Raw genomic sequence first — 25,238 nt, forward strand, 5'->3', positions numbered from 1 at the left:
ATCCTTCCCTCCAATGAGCAGTCGGGGTTTATTTCCTGGAGGATGGACTGGTTGGATCTTCTCGCAGTCCAAGGCACTCTCAGAACTTTCCTGTGTGCTGAGTTTGGTTCAATTCCATCGTTGGTGGAGTTCAGAATGCTCTTTGATTGTAGGTGAACTATAAATCCCAGCAACTACAACTCCCAAAAGACAAAAGCAATTTTTTGAGTGATGGTCACTCCTTGGATTAGTAGGTGTCTTGTGTCCAAATTTGGTGTCAATTCGTCCAGTGGTTTTCAAGTTATGTTAATCCCACAAACAAACATTATATTTTTATTTATATAGATGTAATATTACTAATAATATTACGATATAGTGGTATGGTGCGATATAGCAATGTTTAATGCTGATATTGTACTATGCTAATAATATAATATATTGTATGTAATATATACCTTGGTAAACCGCTCTGAGTCCCCTTTGGGGTGAGAAGGGCGGTATATAAATGCCGTAAATAAAATAAATAAATAAATAAACTACAGCCCCCAAATGTCAAGGTCTATTTCCCCCAAACTCCAGTGCTCTTTGATTGTAGGTGAACTATAAATCCCAGTAACTACAACTTCCAAATATAAAGGTCTATTTTTCCCCCAAACTCCACCTGTGTTCACATTTGGGCATATTGAGTATTCATGCCAATTTTATTCCAGATCTATCATTGTTTGAGTTGACAGTGCTCTCTGGATGTAGATGAACTCCAACACCATTTTTGAGATGGGACAGCTTATAATGCAGAAACATTTTTTGACCTTGAGTTTGGGAGTTGTAGTTCACTAACATCCAGGGAGCACTGTGGACTCAAACAATGAAGGATCCAGTCCAAACTTGGCACGAATATTCCATATGCCCAAATAGGAACACAGGTGGAGTTTGGGGGAAAAATAGACCTTTACATTTGGAAGTTGTAGTTACTGGGATTTATAGTTCACCTACAATCAAAGAGCATTCTGAAGCCCACTGCGGTTATTATTACATTAATTATTTTACTCTATTATCCAGTGGCACAGTGTGTTAAAGCACTGAGCTGCTGAGTGAATGGTTGCTGGTTCGAATCTGGGGAGTGAGGTGAGCTCCTGCTGTTAGTCTCAGCTTCTGCCATCCTAGCAGTTCAACAACATGCAAATTGAGTAGATCAATAAGTACCTTCCAATAAGAATTTCCTGACTGTGAGAGCCGTTCAGCAGTGGAACTCTCTGCCCCGGAGTGTGGTGGAGGCTCCTTCTTTGAAAGCTTTTAAACAGGGGCTGGATGGCCATCTGTCAGGGGTGATTTGAGTGCAATGTTCCTGCTTCTTGGCAGGGGGTTGGACTGGATGGCCCATGAGATCTCTTCCAACTCTTTGATTCTATGATTCTACCGTTCCAGCGGGAAGGTAACAGCGCTCCATGCAGTCATGCTGGCCACATGACCTTGGAGGTGTCTACGGACAACGCTGGCTCTTCAGCTTAGAAATAGAGATGAGCACCACAGTCCCAGAGTTGGACACGACTGGACTTAATGTCAGGGGAAAACCTTTACCTTTACCTGGAATATAATCTTAAGTACTTTGATAACAATTTCAGTTATTTTTATAAAAATCTCTAAAACTTTTAGGGATAGCACCATTTGAATGCAAGTTTCCAGTTTCAAAGATCCTAGAGATGTGATGAAATCCATATACAGTGTTGGCTTCAGTGAAATCAAGCAATATCCTCTTTCAACATACTGTTTTTTCCGTTACTGCTGATGCACCGTTAATATTGGCTTAGTGTGAGTAAGGACTGTTTTCTTGTATGGCCACCTCAACTTGAGAAAGCCAGTGTTGAAAGACACACTTCATCAGCGCTTTGTGCTAGAACACTCGATTAGTTGATATATGGCCTTGTAGCTCCACTTTCCAAGGCTCAGAGTTGTTTCCTAGAACAATAACAGCAAAACATAATGTTGCAGATTTTTGTTGTGCTGGTGCATTGCATTATTAGTATATATATTTTTCTTGTTGCCTACGTTGCTGAAGTGAACCAAACTTGGCACATAGAACTCCCATGACAGAAAATACTGGAAGGGTTTGGTGGGCATTGACCTTGAGTTTTGGAGTTGTAGTTTGCCTACATCAAGACTGCACTGATTTTACCGAAGTAGTAGTTGCTGGGATTTATAGTTCATCTGCAATTAAAGAGCATTCTGAACTCCACCAACAATGGAAGTGAACCAAACCTGGCACATAGAACTCCCATGACAGAAAATACTGGAAGGGTTTGGTGGGCATTGACCTTGAGTTTTGGAGTTGTAGTTTGCCTACGTCAAGAGTGCACTGAGGACTCAAACAATGATGGATCTGGACCATATTTGGCACAAATGCGCAATATGCTCAAATGTGGACACTGGTGGAGTTTGAGGAAAATAGATCTTGACATTTGGGAGTAGCTGCTGGGATTTATAGTTTGCCTACAATCAAAGAGCACTCTGAACCCCACCAACGATAGAATTGGCGGGGACGAGAGAGAGGGCCTTTTCGGTGGTGGCCCCTCTACTGTGGAACTCATTCCCTAAAGACATCAGACAGGCCCCAACTTTGGCAGTCTTTAGGAGGAGCTTGAAGACGTGGTTATTCCAGTGTGCCTTCCCGGAATAATTGATTCATAGAATCATAGAATCAAAGAGTTGGAAGAGACCTCGTGGGCCATCCGGTCCAACCCCATTCTACCAAGAAGCAGGAAAATCGCATTCAAAGCACCTCCAACAGATGGCCATCCAGCCTCTGTTTAAAAACCTCCAAAGAATAAACCTCCACCACACTCCGGGGCAGAGAGTTCCACTGCTGAACGGCTCTCACGGTCAGGAAGTTCTTCCTAATGTTCAGATGGAATCTCCTTTCTTGTAGTTTGACGCCACTGCTCCATTGCGTCCTAGTCTCCAAGGAAGCGGAAAACAAGTTTGCTCCCTCCTCCCTATGACTTCTCCTCACATATTTATACAGGGCTATCATGTCTCCTCTCAGCCTTCTCTTCTTCACTCTAAACATGCCCAGCTCTTTAAGCCGCTCCTCATAGGGCTTGTTCTCCAGATCCTTGATCATTTTAGTCACCGTCCTCTGGACACATTCCAGCTTGTCAACTCTCACATATTTATACAGGGCTATCATGTCTCCTCTCAGCCTTCTCTTCTTCAGTCTAAACATGCCCAGCTCCTTTAGACACTCCTCATAGGGCTTGTTCTCAAGATCCTTGATCATTTTAGTCACCCTCCTCTGGACACATTCCAGCTTGTCAACTCTCATATTTATACAGGGCTATCATGTCTCCTCTCAGCCTTCTCTTCTTCAGTCTAAACATGCCCAGCTCTTTAAGCCGCTCCTCATAGGGCTTGTTCTCCAGATCCTTGATCATTTTAGTCATCGTCCTCTGGACACATTCCAGCTTGTCAATATCTCTCTTGAATTGTAGTGCCCAGAATTGGACACAATATTCCAGGTGTGGTCTAACCAAAGCAGAATAGAGGGGTAGCATGACTTCTCTAGATCTAGACACTATGCTCCTATTGATGCAGGCCAAAATCCCATTGGCTTTTTTGCCGCCACATCACATTGTTGGCTCATATTTAACTTGTTGTCCATGAGGACTCCAAGATCTTTTTCACACGTACTGCTATCAAGCCAGGCGTTGTCCCCCATTCTGTATCTCTGCATTTCGTTTTTCCTACCAAAGTGGAGTATCTTGCATTTGTCCCTGTTGAACTTCATTTTGTTAGTTTTGGCCCATCTCTCTAATCTGTTTTCTCTGCCTTCACTTTCGACATCCTATTTCAGCCCTGGTCGGCCTTCCGCTCCGTTTTCCTTTCCTTTCTCCATTTCTGGGTCCCAGCGACACTTCCTGTCTGGTTCAGGACTTTTGTAACCTGTGCCTAGTGCTAGCGCCTTTCTTTTTCCAGTTGCCTGCTGATTTTGGGAAGAGGGCCAGGGCGGCTTCTGTGACTTGGGTCCATCTGGTTCCTGTTTCCAATCCGTGGAATTTTTCACTTTTGCAAGTTGCTAGTTGACAGGCAAGATTTGGCAGGCTCGGCATCGCTCCCTGGCTTTGCGAAGGACCTTGCATCAAATTGGGGGTGATGCTTAGCTCCGGTGACACAGCATGGCGCATTACATAACTGTAGCAGCTTTTTAAAACTTGGCCCTTGCTACTTGCAGTGTGCTTCTTTCAGATTCGTTGCAGAAATGTGTGTGTGTGCATTGTATGTATTTGCATACAATGCACACACACAATGATCCTGCCTTTCTAAGACGACCCATTACATGTTGCTTTGCCGTATTCTGTGGCAACCATACGCCAGATTGATTCTCTGCACACATCCTTTTGCTCTATCATGCAACCTGTGGAAAGAGAATGTGTTGCTGAGCTATTTTTTGCAAACGCCGCCTCTAACTGGTTCCGTCTCTGAGTGTTTCAGCACAGCACGAATTCCCTAGAAGGAAATGGGGGTGGGGGTGGGAATCTTTACCTTAATTACCCTGATCATGCCCTCGTCAAGAGATGGCTGCTAATTGATTTGGTGCCAAGCTAGTTCTCTCTTGGCAAACCCCTTGCGGCCCCCTGCTTCACTGGATGGCTCTTCTAATAATGGGTTCCCTGTCATCTTCCTCTGGTTACTGCAGAAACCAATTTTGCTTCACACTTGTTCCTTAGTAGGTTCAAACCATCTGATGTGCTCTGTCTTTCCTTTGTTGCCACAGTAGCATGGTGGGGGTGGCGGCGCTAATGTCTCTGTTGCCTGACAAGGAGGAAGGGCTTCTTTTTAAGCAGTTGCTTCCATGTTAGAGCATTTATTTATTACTAGCCGTCCCCTGCCATGCGTTGCTGTGGACATGAAACATGAAAACAGCTCGGCACCTGGCCCAGCTGCAGAAATTAATGAGCAAATCGATAGACGGGAGAAGATCAGTCAAAACAGAAAAGCCGAACAGTGGCTTTGGCGTTCTGCTAGGCTCCGAGAGAAAAAGATAAGAAATTCTCAGCTAAAGCGAAACCAATTTCCGAGCGCTAGGGGGATAGCTAACTTTAAAATACTAACAGCAATATAAAAACACTATACATCCCCTGCCACGTGTTGCTGTGGCCCACAATGCAGTTTTTCAAGGCAAGAACCCCGCACCTTTTGTACAAATGGCTTACATGACTGGGTGACCCCGCTTTTCATCTGTGTTTACAGAATTGCACTGCTTTATTAAAGGTTACAGGGAAAGATAGGCTAGAATTAAAGGCTAGTACTGTGGCCAAAATACTGGAAGGGTTTGGTGGGCAGTGTCCTATGGTTTTGGAGTTGTAGTTCACCTACATCCAAAGACCACTGTGGACTCAAGTGATGGATCTGGACCAAACTTGGCACAAATACTCAATATGCCCAAATGTGAACACTGGTGGAGTTTGGGTAAAATAGAATCTTGACATTTGGGAGTTGTAGTTGCTGGGATTTATAGTTCACCTACCATCAAAGAGCATTCTGAACTCCACCAGGAATAGAATTGGGCCAAACTTCCCACACAGAGTCCCTGTGACCAACAGAAAATACTGGAAGGTTTTGATGGGCATTGGCTTGGAGTTTTGGAGTTGTAGTTCACCTGCATCCAGAGATGATTGTGGACTCAAACAATGATGGATCTGGACCAAATTTTACAAGAGTACTCAATATGCCCAAATGTGAACACTGGTGGAGTTAGAAAATACTGGAAGGGTTTGATGGGCATTGACCTTGAGTTTTGGAGTTGTAGTTCACCTACATCCAAAGAGCACTGTGGACTCAAGCAATGATGGATCTGGACCCAACTTAGCACGAATACTCAATATGCCCAAATGTGAACACTGGTGGAGTTTGGGGAAAATGGAATCTTGACATTTGGGAGTTGTAGTTGCTGGGATTTATAGTTCACCTACCATCAAAGAGCATTCTGAACTCCACCAGCAATAGAATTGGGCCAAACTTCCCACAGAGAATCCTTGTGAGCAACAGAAAATACTGTGTTTTCTGATGGTCTTTGGTGACCCCTCTGACACCCCCTCGCGACCCCCCAGGGGTCCCGACCCCCAGGTTGAGAAACACTGCTATAGACCTTCTTTCAACACAGCTATGTTAGGAACAGTGCCCTATTTCAGTAGCAGTAAATACCATGAAACCGAAAAACGTTTCATGATATTACTGATGTGCTTCACTGAGATCGGTGCAGTTTTTCAAGGCAAGAATCCCACACCTTTAGTACATGACTGGGTGACCCCGCTTTTCATCTGTGTTTACAGAATTGCACTGCTTTATTAAAGGTTACAGGGAAAGATAGGCTAGAATTAAAATCCGTTTGACTGTGTTCACAGAAAATAAGACGGCTGTATTGGATAAGAGATGAGTTTTGGATGTGTGCGTAGCTTCTTGCATCTTTGCTTGAGTTGTCATTGGAGCTCAGGGTTAAAGCTGCAGTATGAGCACAGGAACCCTTGCGTTGGCTGCTTTTCAATGTCTGGCTCGGCTTCCTTGATGTAATTTCAGTTCAGTGGTGCAGTGTATGCTCTGAAAGTAGGGAATCCAGGATAATTACCATCTTTGCATCGGAATTGGGAAGCAGAACCCTGGGGAGATAGGGCCATTCCCGAACTGTCTGATTTCTTATAAGACCACTTCAAATGCTTTGGATTTTCGTAAAACAGCTGATGTTCAGAGGGACATCCAATGCTGAGGTCTGCTTTCAGTTTGTATGTTGCAGGACAAATCACCAGTGGGGCATGAATGGTCACTAGCTAAGAAACAGATTTTAATTAATTGATGTGATTTAATGTTTTAAATGTATGTAATTATTGGATTTTATTATGTACCAGCTGTCCCCCGCCATGCATTGCTGTGGCCCAGTCTGGTTACCTGGACAATCAAGTAATGGGAAAGTGCTGGTTTCTAATGTATGTAATGTTTTTATGCTTGTGAGTCAACAGTATTTCTTGCTATTTCTTTGCCAGTGTTGATGTGGAGATTGTCTGGTTTGCCGACTCTGGAACATGCAACATGGAAATTGTCCTTCTTTAGGGGTCCCTTTCAAATCTATACTATATCTCTCTGTGTGTGAATCATTTCTATCTATCTAATCCCGTGATGGTGAACCTATGACACGCATGTCAGCAGTGACACACATGGCTATTTTTGATGACACGCGGCCACATTCAAAGAAGTACACCTTATAAGAGCCAATCTAATTCCATCCTTAAATTTGTAAAAGGCTCTACAAATTTAACATCTGCACGTTTGAGCATTGTTCACTCCATAACTCAGCATGGAATATACATTTTTCTTATTTAAACTATAAATATTGCAAAATTATGTTTTTCTCTCTTGAAGTGACACCCCACCTAAGTTATGCTCAGGTTTTTGGCATATTTTGACACACCAAGCGCAAAAGGTTGTCCATCACTGATCTAATCTATGGCTAGATGGCTCTTTGTCAGGAGGGCTTTGATTACGTTTTCTTGCCCTGGTGGAGGGAGTTGGACTGGATGACCTTCAGTATGGGGGTTTTATGTGGGAAGTTTGCCCAAATTCTGTTGTTGGTGAGGTTCAGAATGATCTTTGATTGTAGGTGAACTATACATCCCAGTAACTACAACTCCCAAATGTCAATGTCCCCCAAACTCCATATGTGTCCATATTTGGGCTTATGGAACATTTGTGCCAAGTTTGGTCCAGATCCATCATTGTTTGAGTCCACAGTGCTCTCTGGATGTAGGTGAACTATTACTCCCAAGCGCAAGGTCAATGCCCACCAAACCCTTCTAGTGTTTTCTGTTTGTCATGGGAGTCCTGTGTGCCAAGATTGGTTCAATTCCATTGTTGGTGGAGTTCAGAATGTTCTTTGATTGTAGGTGAACTATAAATCCCAGGAATTACAACCCCCAAATGTCAAGGGTTATTTCCCCCAAACTCCACCAGTGTTCACATTTGGGTGTATTGAGAATTTGTGCCAAGTTTGGTCCAGATCCATCATTGTTTGAGTCCAAAGGTCTCTCTGGATGTAGGTGAACTACAACTCCAAAACTCAAGGTCACTGCCCACCAAATCCTTCCAGTATTTTCTCTTGGTGATGGGAGTTGACCAAGTTTGGTTCAATTCCATTGTTGGTGGGGTTCAGAATACTATTTGATTGTATAAATCCCAGAAACTATAAATCCCAAATGACAAAACCATCACCAGTATTCAAATTCCGGCGTATAGGGTATTTGTGCCAAGTTTGGTCCAGTCAACGAAAATATATCAGGCATATCATATTTACATTACGATTGCTAACAGTAGCAAAATTACAGTTATGAAGTAGCCACGAAAATAATGTTGTGGTTGGGGGGGTCACCACAACATGCGGAACTGAATCAAGGGGTTGCGGCATTAGGAAGGTTGAGAAACAGTGAGCTAGTGCTTCACAAGGGAGCCATTGTGCTTTGTTCCTGCTTTTCTGAACCCTGTGGTCATATAGTGTGTCTTTAGTAAAAGGGTTGTGTACAAAGTTTGAATGTGAGCCTCTTTGATCCTCCTGCAAAGCGAAGATATAAATACTGTAGTAACCACCATCCCAAGCATAATACGTTCAATCTGCTAGTCCCTTAGTGACGTATAGTGCGCAACACACATGCAAACCCTGTTGCTTTTGTACGTCTGCAGCCTCCTGTTCGGTATTTCCAGCAGGCATATATTTGGGTGGTCATCGTGTTTTGTTTTCCCCCCGATGTAGCTTCCCAGTGTGCTGGAAACCAAAGCCCACGTCCAATAGAGTACAAACCCTTTCGGTCCTGCTTGGGCCAACTCCATTGTGCATCAGACAGTGAGTCATTGTAGTGGAATTGATTCGGCAACAACAGAAAAGTGGGGGAGAGGGAGAAAGAGATGCTTGAAAGAACTGTCAGTTCAGCGTGAGTTGAGTGCGTATTTACAAAACAGTTATTTTGGGTTTGATTTACTCGCCTGGTTGAAACCGTGGAAAATACTTAACCAGCTGGCCATGGTGGTTCACGCTCTGGTTACATCCTGAATAGATTACTGCAATGCAATCTACCTGGGGTTGCCTTTGAAGACTGTTCGGAGACTTCAACTAATCCAACGGGCAGCAGCCAGATTACTCACCGGAGCGCCATACAGGGAGCATACCACCCCCCTGCTGTGTCAGCTCCACAGGCTCCACCTCCGATCACAATTCAAAGTGCTGGTTTTGGCCTATAAAACCCTATACGTCTCCGGCCCAGCTTACTTATCCAAACGTATCTCTCATAGAATCATAGAATCATAGAATCAAAGAGTTGGAAGAGACCTCATGGGCCATCCAGTCCAACCCCCTGCCAAGAAGCAGGAATATTGCATTCAAATCACCCCTGACAGATGGCCATCCAGCCTCTGCTTAAAAGCTTCCAAAGAAGGAGCCTCCACCACACTCCGGGGCAGAGAGTTCCACTGCTGAACGGCTCTCACAGTCAGGAAGTTCTTCCTAATGTTCAGATGGAATCTCCTCTCTTGTAGTTTGAAGCCATTGTTCCACATCCTAGTCTCCAAGGAAGCAGAAAACAAGCTTGCTCCCTCCTCCCTGTGGCTTCCTCTCACATATTTATACATGGCTATCATATCTCCTCTCAGCCTTCTCTCTACGTTCCACCTCGTAATTTAATAATAATAATAATAATAATAATAATAATAATGGGTTGTTGTAGGTTTTTCCGGGCTATATGGCCATGTTCTGGAGGCAATTTTTCTCCTGACGTTTCGCCTGCATCTATGGCAAGCATCCTCAGAGGTAGTGAGGTCTGTTGGAAGTAGGAAAAATGGGTGTATATATCTGTGGAATGACCAGGGTACTGTATTGTCGAAGGCTTTCATGGCTGGAATCACTAGGTTCTTGTGGGTTTTTTCGGGCTATAGAGCCATGTTCTAGAGGCATTTCTCCTGACGTTTCGCCTGCATCTATGGCAAGCATCCTCAGAGGTTGTGAGGTCTGTTGGAAGTAGGAAAATGGGTTTATATATCTGTGGAATGGCTGGGGTGGGGCAAGGAGCTCTTCCCTGCTGCAGTTAGGTGTGAATGTTTAGCTGATCACCTTCATTAGCATTTGAAGGCCTGCCTGAGCCAGGGAAAATCTGTTTCTGGGAGGTGTTAATCTGTGCCTGGTTTTTTCCTCTCTGTTGTTTAGCTGTTATAATTTTAGAGTTTTTTAATACTGGTAGCCATGAAAATGAACAAAATCTGGCTACCAGTATTAAAAAACTCTAATATTATAACAACAGAGAGGAAAAAACCAGGCACAGATTAACACCTCCCAGCAACAGATTTTCCCTGGCTCAGGCAGGCCTTCAAATGCTAATGAAGGTGATCAGCTAAACATTCACACCTAACTGCAGCAGGGAAGAGCTCCTTGCCCCACCCCAGCCATTCCACAGATATATAAACCCATTTTTCCTACTTCCAACAGACCTCACAACCTCTGAGGATGCTTGCCATAGATGCAGGCGAAATGTCAGGAGACATGCCTCTAGAACATGGCTCTATAGCCCGAAAAAACCCACAAGAACCTAGACCAGGGTAATGTTTCAGCTGATCACCTTGATTTGCATTCAATGGCCTGGAAGCGCCTGGGGGGAATCTCTTGTTGAGAGTGAATTGATGTCCCTGCCTGTTTCCTCTCTGCTGTTTTGCTGTTGTAATTTTTGAGTTTTTTAATACTGGTAGCCAGATTTTGTTCATCTTCATGGTTTCTTCCTTTCTGTTGAAATTGTCCGCATGCTTGTGGATTTCAATGGCGTCTCTGTGTAGTCTGACATGGTGGTTGTGAGAGTGGTCCAGCACTTCTGTGTTCTCAAATAATATGCTGTGTCCAGGTTGGTTCATCAGGTGCTCTGCTATGGCTGATTTCTCTGGTTGGAGTAGTTTGCAGTGCCTTTCATGTTCCTTGATGCGTGTCTGGGCAATGCTACGTTTGGTGGTCCCTATGTAGACTTGTCCACAGCTGCATGGTACACGGTAGACTCCTGCAGAGGTGAGAGGATCCCTCTTGTCCTTTGCTGAACGTAGCATTTGTTATAATAATAATAATAACAATAATAATAATAATACTTTATTTGTACCCCGCTACCATCTCCCGAGGGACTTGGTGCGGCTTACATGAGGCCGAGCCCACAACAAGCGCGTTTGGTGGGGACGAGGGACAGGGCCTTCTCTGTGGTGGCCCCCCGACTCTGGAACTCTCTCCCCAAGGACATTAGACAAGCACCAACGTTGGCAGTCTTTAGGAAGAGCCTGAAGACTTGGCTGTTCCAGTGTGCCTTTCCAGAATAGGAAACTCCTAGCATCATGTCCCAAACGCACTTTGTTAGAGAGTTAGGATTGTCTGCACATTGCACCTACCTCCAAAACCTCTACATTTCACTTGTCGTGTCCAGCACTTTTAAATTTCGTTTATTACATTGGCCCGGCCTTAGGTTTTAAATGCGTCATGGTGTCATTGTTTTTAGTGTTTTTAGTGGGCAAGGTTCTGGAGCGGGTGGTCGCCTCCCAGCTTCAGGGTTTTCTAGATAACATCAGTTACCTAGATCAGTCACAGTCTGGCTTCTGGCCTGGCCACGGCACCGAGACGGCTTTGGTCGCCTTGGTGGATGACCTCTGTAGAGAGCTTGACAGGGGGAGTGTGACTCTGCTGGTTCTCTTGGACATCTCAGTGGCTTTCGATACCATCGATCATGGTATCCTTCTGGGACGACTCTCTGGGATGGGTCTCGGGGGCACAGTTTTGTCGTGGCCCCAGTCCTTCCTGGAGGGTAGATCTCAGATGGTGAAGCTGGGAGACGCCTGCTTGGACCCTTGGCCTTTGACCTGTGGGGTCCAGCAAGGCTCCATTCTATCTCCCATGCTTTTCAACATCTACATGAACCTGCTGGGAGAGGTCATCCGGAGTTTTGGAGTTAGGTGCCATCTCTATGCAGATGACACACAACTCTACTACTCTTTTTCACCTAATTCCAAGGAAGTCCCTCGGGTGCTGGACGAGTGCCTGGCCGCTGTGGCTATCTGGATGAGGACGAACAAGCTGAAGATTAATCCCGACAAGACAGAGGTCCTCCTGGTCGATCAAAAACTGGATCGGGGTATAGGGTGTCAACCTGTTTTGGACGGGGTTACACTCCCCCTGAAATCACAGGTCCGCAGTTTGGGTGTCCTCCTGAACTCATCACTTATGCTTGAGGCTCAGGCGTCGGTGGTGGCCGGGAGGGCTTTTGCACAATTGAGACTGGTGCGCCAACTGCGACTGTACCTCGTAAAGGCTGATCTGGCCGGGGTGGTCCATGCCTTGGTCACCTCCAGATTGGACTACTATAATGCGCTCTACATGGGGCTGCCCTTGAAAACGGCTTGGAAAGTCCAACTGGTCCAACAGTCGGCGGCCAGGATGTTAACTGGTGCTCCTTACAGAGAGAGGTCAACCCTCCTGTTTAAGGAGCTCCATTGGCTGCCGTTCATCTTCCGGTCCCAATTCAAGGTGCAGGTGCTCACCTACAAAGCCCTAAACGGTTTTCGACCCGCCTGCCTGCGTGACCGCATCTCCATATATGAACTCACGCGTTCCTTTCGATCATCTGGAGAGGCCCTGCTCACGATCCCACCTGCATCGCAGTCGCGTTTGGTGGGGACGAGGGACAGGGCCTTCTCTGTGGTGGCCCCCCGACTCTGGAACTCTCTCCCCAAGGACATCAGACAAGCCCCAACATTGGCAGTCTTTAGGAAGAGCTTGAAGATCTGGCTGTTCCAGTGTGCCTTTCCAGAATAGGAAACTCATGTCCCAAATGCACTTTATTAGAGATTTAAGATTGTCTGCACACCGCACCTACCTCTAAAAACCTTACATACCACCTGTCATGTCCAGCACTTTTAAATTTTATTCATTACATTTGGCCCGGCCTAGATTTAAATGCGTCATGGTGTTATTGTTTTTTATGTTTATTGTTATTGCTTCAATGTTTATTGTTTTGCTTTATGAGTTTTATTGTTGTATTTGTTATGCTGCTGTTTTATTGTGGGCCTTGGCCTTTGTAAGCCTCACCGAGTCCTTCGGGAGATGTTAGCGGGGTGTACCTTGGGAAGTCTGACTTGGCCACGGTAGTCCACGCTCTGGTTACATCCCGTTTAGACTACTGCAACGCTCTCTACGTGGGGTTGCCTTTGAAGACGGCTTGGAAGCTCCAACTAGTCCAATGTGCGGCAGCCATGATACTAACAGGAGCGGAGCGCAGGGAGCATACCACTCCTTTGCTGCACCAGCTCCACTGGCTGCCGATTTGCTACCGGGCTCAATTCAAAGTGCTGGCGTTGGCCTTTAAAGCCCTAAACGGTTCTGGCCCAAGCTACCTATCCGAACGTATCTCTGCTTATGAACCCACCAGGACTTTGAGATCTTCCGAGGAGGCCCTGCTCTCGATCCCGCCTGCATCACAGGCACGGCTGGCGGGGACGAGGGACAGGGCCTTTTCTGTGGTGGCCCCTCGGCTGTGGAGCGCCCTTCCCATGGACATTAGATCAGCCCCTTCGTTAATGGTGTTTCGAAGAAAACTAAAAACCTGGCTGTTCGAACAGGCGTTCGGTTAAACAATGCAATGTACACGATGAATATAGGAAACGGAATTATGGAAGACGAATTGGATCATGATTCTAGTTACGAGACGTTAATGTGTTGTTATTGATGTGTCATTTTGTATATTATGCTGTTAATGGTTTTTAAATTTTGTATGCTGTTGGATTGACTTTTGCTCTTGTTGTAAACCACGTTGAGTCACCTACAGGGCTGAGAAATTGCGGTATACAAGCAAAGTAAATAAATAAATAAATAATAAAGATAATAATAATAATAATAATAATAATCCCACTCATCTAACAGAAAACATGTTGGTTCCCCCATCTACACAATAGCCCTTCAGATATTTCAATATAGTTATCATGTCACTTCTCCAGCTCTAACAGGTCTGGCATCTTCCATATGTCGCAGCAAAACTGTCCAGTCTTCTCCCTTAAAGACTCTCAACAAAATACTTGCTCTTCATTTCCTGTTTGTTGAGCTCCAAAAGCTGAGGCAGCAACTGTATGGAGCTAGTATCTGCTAGAACCGCCTCCAGCCATATCAGTGAGTCAACAGAAGCCCTGCCCCTTAGGTCATGTGCTCAGAAAGAGCACACAGCCAAGCACACGCACACACATATATATGCACATGCCCACCAGCCTCCTGACAGCACAGGCAAATGATCAACCATGATCCCAAAACACAAGATCGCTTTCTTCTCTCACTTCAGAGGGTTAGCTCCAAAGGCTGATGAAGCAGCTATATATAGAGGTAATGAGTGGTAGCTCCTCCCCCTGTGACATGATTGATGCAGCAGAAGCCCCGCCCCCTTAGATTATACATTCACCACCAAGGACAGACAAGTGCACAGACATCTATAGAAATAAATATATAATGTTCGTTTGTGGGATTAACAGAACACAAAAACAACTGGACGAATTGACACCAAACTTGGACGCAATACACGTATCAGGCCAATGAGTGTCCATCACCCCTAAAAATACACAAAAAACCCAGCAGAATGAACTTAAAAACCCCCAAAATAAACTATATATACATATACACATACACTTATATACATATACACATACAGACAGACACACACACACACATATATGTACACAAGCACACACAAATGTACACATATATATAGACATGCACACATACACATATATTTACATATACACATGCATGCATACACATACATATAGACATACATACACATATATACACAAGCACACACATACACAATATATATGTATACACATACACTCATATACACATACAGACAGACACACATACACATATATGTACACAAGCACACACAAATGTACACATACATATAGACATGCACACATACATGCACACACATATACATATATTTACATATACACATGCATACATGCACATACATATAGACATATATACACAAGCACACACATATACACAATATAAATATACACATACACTCATATACACATACATACAAACACACACGCACACGTACACAAGCACACACAAATGTACACATACATATAGACATGCACACATACATGCACACATACACATATATTTACATATACACATGCATACATGCACATACATATAGACATACATACACATATATACACAAGCACACACATATACACAATATACATATACACATATAAACACAGAAATACACAAATATATACATACGTATACACACATATATACAGACATATGCACACACACATATACACCCATCTATCTATCCAGTGGCGCAGTAGGTTAAACCCCTGTGCCGGCAGGTCGCAGGTTCAAATCTGGGGAGAGGTGGATGAGCTCCCTCTATCAGCTCCAGCTTCTCATGCGGGGACATGAGAGAAGCCTCCCACAAGGATGATAAAACATCAAATCACCTGGGCATCCCCTGGGCAACATCCTTGCAGATGGCCAATTCTCTCACACCAGAAGCGTCTTGCAATTTCTCAAGTTGCTCCTGACACAATAAAAAAAATCTATATATTTGTGTATATATGTGTGTTTGCATATATAGATAGATAGATCGATTGATCGATATAGATATATACACATACACACATATATACACACACAAAACATATATACAGACTGCGCCACAGCAACGCGTGGCAGTGGACGGCTAGTCTATATAAATAAAAATGTAATGTCCGTTTGTGGGATTAACATAACTCAAAAACCACTGGACGAATTGCCGCCAAATTTGGACACAAGACACCTACTAATCCAAGGAGTGACTATCACTAAAACAAAATTGGTTTTGTCATTTGAGAGTTGTACTTACTGTGATTTAGAGTTCACCTACAATCAAAGAGCATTCAGAACTCCACCAATGATGGAATTGAACCAGACGTGGCACACAGGACTCCCATGACCAACAGAAAACACTAGAAGGGTTTAGTAGGCATTGACCTTGAGTTTGGGAGTTGTAGTTCGCCAACATCCAGAGAGCACTGTGGACTCAAACAATGATGGAATTGAACCAGACGTGGCACACAGGACTCCTATGACCAACAGAAAACACTAGAAGGGTTTAGTGGGCTGACCTTGAGTTTGGGAGTTGTAGTTTGCCAACATCCAGAGAGCACTGTGGACTCAAACAATGGTGGAATTGAACCAGACGTGGCACACAGGACTCCCATGACCAACAGAAAACACTAGAAGGGTTTAGTGGGAATTGACCTTGAGTTTGGGAGTTGTAGTTCGCCAACATCCAGAGAGCACTGTGGACTCAAACAATGATGCAATTGAACCAGACGTGGCACACAGGACTCCCATGACCAACAGAAAACACTAGAAAGGTTTGGTGGGCATTGACCTTGAGTTTGGGAATTGTAGTTCACCTACATCCAGAGAGCACTGTGGACTCAAACAATGATGGATCTGGACCAAACTTGGCACAGATATTCCATATGCCCAAATATGAACAGCAAAATGGAACTGTAGAGGAGAGTCTACTGAACAAGCCACTACCTGCCGCATATCAGTACTGCCATCTGTTGAGTTACGAAAATGGAGGCATTACTTTTCATTCAACCCTTGTAAATCGCAAGCAATGGCCTCCAGGCTCTGGCTGCCCCATTATAAGCCAAGGGAGGCATTTTAATAATAATAATAATAATAATAATAATAATAATTTTCAGCTCAAAATAAAAGGGCTGAAAAAACTATATTTGAGTATATACGTTTTTTTCCAGTTTCTCGGTATCATAGTGCACGTCTCTGTGTGTGTCTGCCTGCCAACAAAGTAACTTTTCCTACATCTGATTAAGTAGCTGTCACTAGAATACACTCTTTGCTCACACAGGCCTCCCCCCTGTAAATTTAAGCACCTCTGTGCCAGTATAGTCACACTTGCCCCAAGACACATAGCCCTGTCATATTTACTTACAATACAGTGAAAGGGAGCCAGTGTGCTATAGTAGTTTTGAGTACTGGGCTAGGAAACCCTAAGGCAAATCCTCTCGGAATGAATCTTTCCAAGAAAACCCTGTGATAGAGTCACTTTAGGATCACCATTAATTGGAAACAGCATGAAAGCACATAATAATAGTGAAAGCAGAGCCACCAAAGGTTTGCATACTTTCAATCGCAGCCGCTTATGAGCATATTGTCTTCCCAGTCTTCCTGTAATAGAAAAGGGATTTTATACTTCACCATGCGTTGCTGTGGCCCAGTCTGTGTATATGTGTTTTCTGTGTGTATGTATGTATATATATGTGTGTTTGTGTATATATGTGGTTTTATGCATGTGTTGTAATGTGTTTTTGGGCTTTTTAAGTCTCATCTGCTGTGCTTTTCAGTGTTTTTTGAGTGATGGTCACTCATTGGGTTGTTAGGTGTCTTGTGGAGGGTTCTATGTGGGAAGTTTGCCCCAATTCTGTCATTGATGGGGTTCAGAATGCCCTTTGATCATAGGTGAACTATAAATCCCAGTAACTACAACTTCCAAATCATAGAATCAAAGAGTTGGAAGAGACCTCATGGGCCATTCAGTTCATCCCCCTGCCAAGAAGCAGGAATATTGCATTCAAATCACCCCTGACAGTTGGCCATCCAGCCCCTGTTTAAAAGCTTCCAGAGAAGGAGCCTCCACCACACTCCGGGGCAGAGAGTTCCACTGCTGAACGGCTCTCACAGTCAGGAAGTTCTTCCTCCTTTCTTGTAGTTTGAAGCCATTGTTTCGTGTCCTAGTCTCCAGGGAAGCAGAAAACAAGCTCCTCCCTGTGGCTTCCTTTCACATATTTATACATGGCTATCATATCTCCTCTCAGCCTTCTCTTCTTCAGGCTAAACATGCCCAACTCCTTAAGCCGCTCCTCATAGGGCTTGTTCTCCAGACCCTTGATCGTTTTAGTCACTCAAAAAATGTCAAGATCTGTTTCCCCCAAACTCCATCTGTGTTCATAATTGGGCATATTTAGTATCTGTGCCAACTTTGGTCCAGATCCATCATTGTTTGAGTCCACAGTGCTCTCTGGGTGTAGGTGAACTACACCTCCAAACTCAAGGTCAATGTCCACCAAACCCTTCTAGTATTTTCTGTTGGTCATGGGAATCCTGTGTGCCACATTTGGTTCAATTCCATCATTGGTGGGGTTCAGAATGCTCTTTGATTGTAGGTGAACTATAGATCCCAATAACTACAACTCCCAAATGTCGAGATTCTATTTTCCCCAAACTCCACCAGTGTTCACATTTGGGCATATTGAGTATTCTTGTAGAGTTTGGTCCAGATCCATCATTGTTTGAGTCCACAGTGCTCTCTGGATGAAGGTAAACTACAAGTCCAAAACCAAAGGACAATGCCCACCAAACCCTTCCAGTATTTTCTATTGGTCATGGGAGAACTGTGTCCCAAGTTTGGTTCAGTTCCATTGTTGGTGGGGTTCAGAATGCTCCCAGCAACTACAACTCCCAAATGACAAAATCAATTTTTTGAGTGGAGGACATACATTGCGTTGTTAGATGTCTTGTGTCCAAATTTGATGTCAATTCGTCCAGTGGTTTTTGAGTTCTGTTCATCCCACAAACGAAGATTACATTTTTATTTATATAGATACGGTAATCTAGAGTATCAAAGCAGATAATCTGGATTATATATGCTTGGGTTGTTGTGGCCACTTAGTGAATTTAACAGCATAGGTCAGAATCAAGGTGCAAATAGCCGAATTCCGTGCCAAATCTTTGAACTTCCGTGTAAACTTAACAGATGTGGTTGCATATATGAAGGAGCCGACATGGACTAATAATAATAATAACAATAACAATAACAACAACAACAACAACACTTTATTTGTACCCCGCTACCATCTCCCCAAGGGACCCGGTGCGGCTTACATGAGGCCGAGCCCAAATACAACAATCAATACAAGCAATAAAACAACAATACAAGTAATTAAAATTTATTTTTATTTGTCGTGTCAGAGCAACCACTACATTACATTACATTTCTAACAGAACAGAGCAAACAAATAGGCAGAATACAAAACTTGTGAGTCTGGTAGTTGGTTAAATGTCCTTTGACCAGTATATGGCCACTTGGAGTGCTTCCGGTGTTGCTGCAAGAAATGCATGTAGCGGGGCTCAGGTTGCATTGCAGCAGGTGGTCAGTGGTTTGCTCTTCTCCACACTCGCATGTCGAGGATTCAACTTTGTAGCCCCATTTCTGAAGGTTGGCTCTGCATCTTGTGGTGCCAGAGCGCAGTCTGTTCAGTGCTTTCCAGGTCGCCCAGTCCTCTGTGTGCCCAGGAGGGAGTCTCTCATTTGGTATCAGCCATTGGTTGAGGTTCTGGGTTTGAGCCTGCCACTTTTGGACTCTCGCTTGCTGAGGTGTTCCAGCGAGTCTCTCTGTAGATCTTAGAAAACTATTTCTAGATTTAAGTCGTTGATTAAGTCGTAATTAAAATAAAAACAGACAATAAAATATACAACATTATCAATAAGACAGGACACAATTAAAAACAGTGGGAAGGCCAAATGTAAAATTAAAATTGGAAGTGATGCTGGGATATGGACGAAAAGGTGATAGTTGTGTTTGTGGAAGGGCATACGAGCAGACCTAAAGAAATGTAAAGTGCTTTGGAGGACAAAGTGCTATGGGATCATTATTCCGGGAAGGCACACTGGAACAGCCATGTCTTCAAGCTCCTCCTGAAGACTGCCAGAGTTGGGGCCTGTCTGATGTCTTTAGGAAGTGAGTTCCAGAATCGAGGGGCCACCACCGAAAAGGCCCTCTCTCTCGTCCCCACCAATTGCGCCTGCAAGGCTGGTGGGATTGAGAGCAGGGCCTCTCTGGATGATCTAAGAGATCGTGTGGGTTCGTATATGGAGATGCAGTCACGCAGGTAGGCAGGTCCCAAACCGTTCAGGGCTTTGTAGGTAAGAACCTGCACCTTAAATTGGGCTCGGAATATAAACGGCAGCCAGTGGAGTTCCTTGAACAGGAGGGTTGACCTCTCTCTGTAAGGGGCCCTTGAATTGGGTCTGGTAAATGAATGGCAGCCAGTGGAGCTCCTTGAACAGGAGGGTTGACCGCTCCCTAGATGACCTTTGGAATGCTTGTGGTCTTGGTGACTGTACAGCTTTGTTGTGGCTGTTCCCGACTCTAGAATTTCTCTCTTGTTTTGGCGAAATCAATCTCCTTTGTGTATATATGCGTATACACAATTGCGTTCATGTTGCAAGCTCAGCCCTGCTCAACTTCTCCCGCATCCCGTCTCACTGCTGCAAGATTGGGTTCTCGTGATCTTTCCCAGCTGCGGCTGCCTCCCTCTGCATTATTTTGGACAAGGTATATTAAATGGCTGGAAGCTTGCCACCCCCCTCCCCACCCCAGTAGATTTAGGTCTGAGTGTAGGGGACGAACACTTTTTGCAGGGTATTAGTTTGTATATCTTTGCTCGCAGTGCATTGGAGCAGATGCATGCTGCCAAACAGCAGGAAGTTTTCTCCCCAATGCAAGCCAAGCTCTCCTTCCCTCACCTCTCCCCACTCCGAACCTCCTTCCAGCTACTGAGAGATGCAGGCAGGAAGAGGCGGTGCTAGTCCCATAGACAGGGAAGTAACCTTTGGGTTCCCTCTCAAGGAATAGGACAAACAGGAACTCTTGGCTGGCAAGAAGTGGCAACCAGCCCGTCTGATCCCCGATGACGGCAGTGATATGGAAGAGAATTAATGGGCTAGTGAGTACTTTGGCAAGAGGGGAGGGAGTCCGGGAGCCGCTCATCATCGCTAACCATCGTCCCACTGTTATGACTAGTGTTTATTTTTCTTCTCTCCACTTTATGGCATCTCAAGTTGCACCGTCACTGTTCTTACTGCTCCTGGGAGCTTTGCAAGGTGTGTTTGTGTTCTTTGGAACGGGCAGTGTCTGCTTTGATGGAGAAGCAGTGCTTGTTTGTGCCCGTAGCGTGGTTTAAATGATTCACTTTGATTCTGTTGGACTTTAGATGTTGTCTTTGGTATTTGGGACTGTCAGGAAAAGCAAGTTTCCTTTGTCCTATTATGAGGCAGGGCTGCTTCTCTGCAGAGACAATGGACATTCAGATTCTCAACCTGGGGGTTGCGACCCCTGGGGGGGTTGTGAGGGGGTGTCAGAGGGGTTGCCTGGGCTCGGCCTCATGTAAGCCGCACCGAGTCCCTTGGAGAGATGGTAGCGGGGTGTAAATAAAGTATTATTATTATTATTATTATTGCCAACGACCATCAGGAAACACAGTATTTTCTGGGTTGTTGTATGTTTTTTCGGGCTATATGGCCATGGTCTAGAGGCATTCTCTCCTGACGTTTCGCCTGCATCTATGGCAAGCATCCTCAGAGGTAGTGAGGATGCTTGCCACCTCACTACCTCTGAGGATGCTTGCCATAGATGTAGGCGAAACGTCAAGAGAGAATGCCTCTAGACCAGGGGTCCTCAAACTTTTTAAAGAGAGGGCCGGGTCACAGTCCCTCAAACTGTTGACGGGCCAGATTGAAAAAATCATGAATAAATTCCTATGCACACTGCACATATCTCATTTGTAGTGCAAAAAACACATAAAAACAATATGATAATTAAAATGAAGAAGAATTTTAACACATATAAACTTATTAGTATTTCAATGGGAAGTGTGGGGCTGCTTTTGGCTGATGAGATAGGATTGCTGTTGTTGTTGCGTGCTTTCAAGTCGTTTCAGATTTAGGTTGACCCTGAGTGAGGGCCGGGTAAGTGACCTTGGAGGGCCGCATCTGGCCCCCGGGCCTTAGTTTGAGGACCCTGGTCTAGAGGCATTCTCTCCTGACGTTTCGCCTGCATCTATGGCAAGCATCCTCAGAGGTAGTGAGGATGCTTGCCACCTCCCTACCTCTGAGGATGTTTGCCATAGATGCAGGCGAAATGTCAGGAGAGAATGCCTCTAGAGCATGGCCATATAGCCCAAAAAAACCTATAACACCCCAGTGATTCCGGCCATGAAAGCCTTCGACAATACACAGTATTTTCTGTTGGTCATGGAGGTTCTGTTTGGGAAGTCTGGACGAATTCCATCCTTGGTGGGGGTTTATTTATTTACGGCATTTATATGCCGCCCTTCTCACGCCGAAGGGGACTCAGAGCAGCTTTCAAGATACACACACACACACATACAATATATTATATTATATTATTAGCATAGCACAATATCAGTATTATATATTGCTATATTGTACTATACCATTATACTGTAATATTATTAGTAATATTACATATAATACAAAATATATAATTATAATATATTATTATTAGTAGATTTCCAAAATACCTGGAGGCCCAAAGGCTGGGAACCACTGGTCTACAGAGACATTGTCCAGGGGACACCTGGAGGTGTTACCATCCTGCTGGGAGGCATCTGATCAAGGGTCTGGAGAACAAGCCCTATGAGGAGCAGCTTAAGGAGCTGGGCATGTTTAGCCTGAAGAAGAGAAGGCTGAGAGGAGATATGATAGCCATGTATAAATATGTGAGAGGAAGTCACAGGGAGGAGGGAGCAAGCTGCCCTGGAGACTAGGACACGGAACAATGGCTTCAAACTACAAGAAAGGAGATTCCATCTGAACATGAGGAAGAACTTCCTGACTGTGAGAGCCATTCAGCAGTGGAACTCTCTGCCCCGGAGTGTGGTGGAGGCTCCTTCTTTGGAGGTTTTTAAACAGAGGCTGGATGGCCATCTGTCAGGGGTGATTTGAATGCAATATTCCTGCTTCTTGGCAGGGGGTTGGACTGGATGGCCCACGAGGTCTCTTCCAACTCTATGATTCTATGATTCTCTCATAATGTTATAAATATTATATGTATATACAATATATTATATATTATTATATTATATAATATTAGCATAACACAGGAGAGAAGATGGGACTGTCCTTCTGGGCTCCCTCGCTTCACTAGACATTCAGATTCTCAACCTGGGGGTTGCGACCCGGGGGGGGGGGTGGTTTGCGAGAGGGTGTCACACACACATACAATATATTATATTATTAGCATGGCACAATATCAGTATTATATATTACTATATTGTACTATACCATTATACTGTAATATTATTAGTAATATTACATATAATATAAAATATAAAATTTCAATATATATTATCATTAGTATTATAATGTATTACATTATAATATTATAAATATTATATGTATATACAAAATATTATATTATATTATTAGCATAACACAGGAGAGAAGATGGAACTGTCTTCCTGGACCCCCTCTCAGCACTAGACATTCAGATTCTCAACCTGGGGGTTGCAACCCCTGGGGGGGGGGTTGCGAGAGGGTGTCGGGGGGGGGGGTCGCCAAAGACCATCAGAAAACACAGTATTTTCTGTTGGTCATGGGGGTTCTGTGTGGGAAGTTTGGACCAGTTCCATCCTTGGTGGGGTTCAGAATGCTCTTTGATTGTAGGTGAACTATAAATCCCAGCATCTACAACTCCCAAATGTCAAAGTCTATTTTCCCCAAACTCAACCAGTGTTCACGTTTGGGCATATTGAGTATTCGTGCCAAGTTTGGTCCAGATCCATCATAGTTTGAGTCCACAGTGCTCTCTGGATGGAGGTGAACTACAACTCCCAAACACAAGGTCAGTGCCCACCAAACCCTTCCAGTATTTTTTGTTGGTCATGGAAGTTCTGTGTGCCAAGTTCGGTTCTATCCCATCGTTGTTGGAGTTCAGAATGCTTTTTGATTGTAGGTGAACTATACATCCCAGCAGCTACAACTCCCAAATGACAAAATCAATTTTTGAGTGATGGTCACTCCTCGGGTTAGTAGGTTTATTTTGTCCAAATTTGGTGGCAATTCATTTAGTGGTTTTTGAGTTATGTTAATCACCCCGAAGGGGACTTAGAATGGCTTACAAGATATATATACATACAATATATCGAATGATTACCATAGTACAATATCAGTATTATCTATTACTATATTGTACTACACCATTATATTGTAATATTATTATTAGCAATATTACATGTAATATAAAATATATTATTATAATATTGTATTATTATTAGTATTATATTGTATTACATGATCTATATAAATAAAAATGTAATGTTCGTTTGTGGTATTCACAGAACTCAACAACCCTTGGACGAATTGACACCAAATTTGGACACAAGACATCTAACAACCCAATGTATGTCTTTCACTCAAAAAAATTGATTTTGTCATTTGGGAGTTGTAGTTGCTGGGATTTATAGTTCACCTACAATCAAAGAGCATTCTGAACCCCACCAACGATGGAATTGGGCCAAACTTAGCACACAGGGCTCCCATGACCAACAGAAAAAACTGGAAGGGTTTGGTGGATATTGACCTTGAGTTTGGGAATTGTAGTTCACCTACATCCAGAGAGCACTATGGATGCAAACAATAATGGATCTGGACCAAACTCTACACCAGTGGTTCTCAACCTTCCTAATACCTCAGCCCCTTAGTACAGGTCCTCACGTTGTGGTGACACCCAACCATAATGTTATTTTCATTGCTACTTCACAACTGTAATTTTGCTACTGTTATGATTCGTAATCTAAATATCTAATATGCAGGATGTATTTTCAGTCACTGGAACAAATTTGTCACAAATACCCAATACGCCCAAATTTGAATACTGGTGAGGTTGGGCGTGATTGATTTTGTCATTTGGTAATGCTGGAGTTGCTGGGATTTATAGTTCACCTAAAATCAAAGAGCCTTCTAACTCCACCAATGATGGAATTTAATCAAACTTGGCACACAGAATTCCCATGACCAAGAGAAAATACTGGGAAGGTCTGGTGGACATTGACCTTGAGGTTTTTTGGAGTTGTAGTTCACCTACTTCCGGAGAACACTGTGGACTCAAGCAATGATGGATCTGGATCAAACTTGGTACAAATACTCAATATGCCCAAATGTAAACACTGGTAGAATTTGGACAAAATAGACCTTGCCATTTAGGAGTTGTAATTGTTGGGATTTATAGTTCACCCACAATGAAATAGCATTCTGAACCCCACCGATAGAATTGGACCAACCTTTCCACACGGAACCGCCATGATCAACAGAAAATACTATGTTTTCTGATGCTCTT

General features: G+C 43.9%; 1 protein-coding gene across 9 annotated transcripts in view; it reads left to right on the top strand.

Annotated features, from left to right (window-relative positions):
- Positions 1 to 25,238, top strand: part of MARK2 (microtubule affinity regulating kinase 2) — a 220,298-nt gene that overhangs the window by 55,070 nt on the left and 139,990 nt on the right. The window contains exon 1 of one of the 9 annotated variants that reach the window (XM_067472465.1): positions 20,688 to 20,826. The exons of the other annotated variants lie outside the window; for them this stretch is intronic. Coding sequence (XP_067328566.1) covers positions 20,791 to 20,826 — 36 coding nt within the window. The 5' untranslated portion in view covers positions 20,688 to 20,790. Of the gene's footprint in view, positions 1 to 20,687; positions 20,827 to 25,238 lie in introns of those variants that run through there. 9 annotated transcript variants of the gene reach the window in all.

The sequence above is a fragment of the Anolis sagrei genome, chromosome 12 (genome assembly GCF_037176765.1).
Source record: "Anolis sagrei isolate rAnoSag1 chromosome 12, rAnoSag1.mat, whole genome shotgun sequence".
Taxonomy (NCBI): Eukaryota; Metazoa; Chordata; class Lepidosauria; order Squamata; family Dactyloidae; genus Anolis; species Anolis sagrei.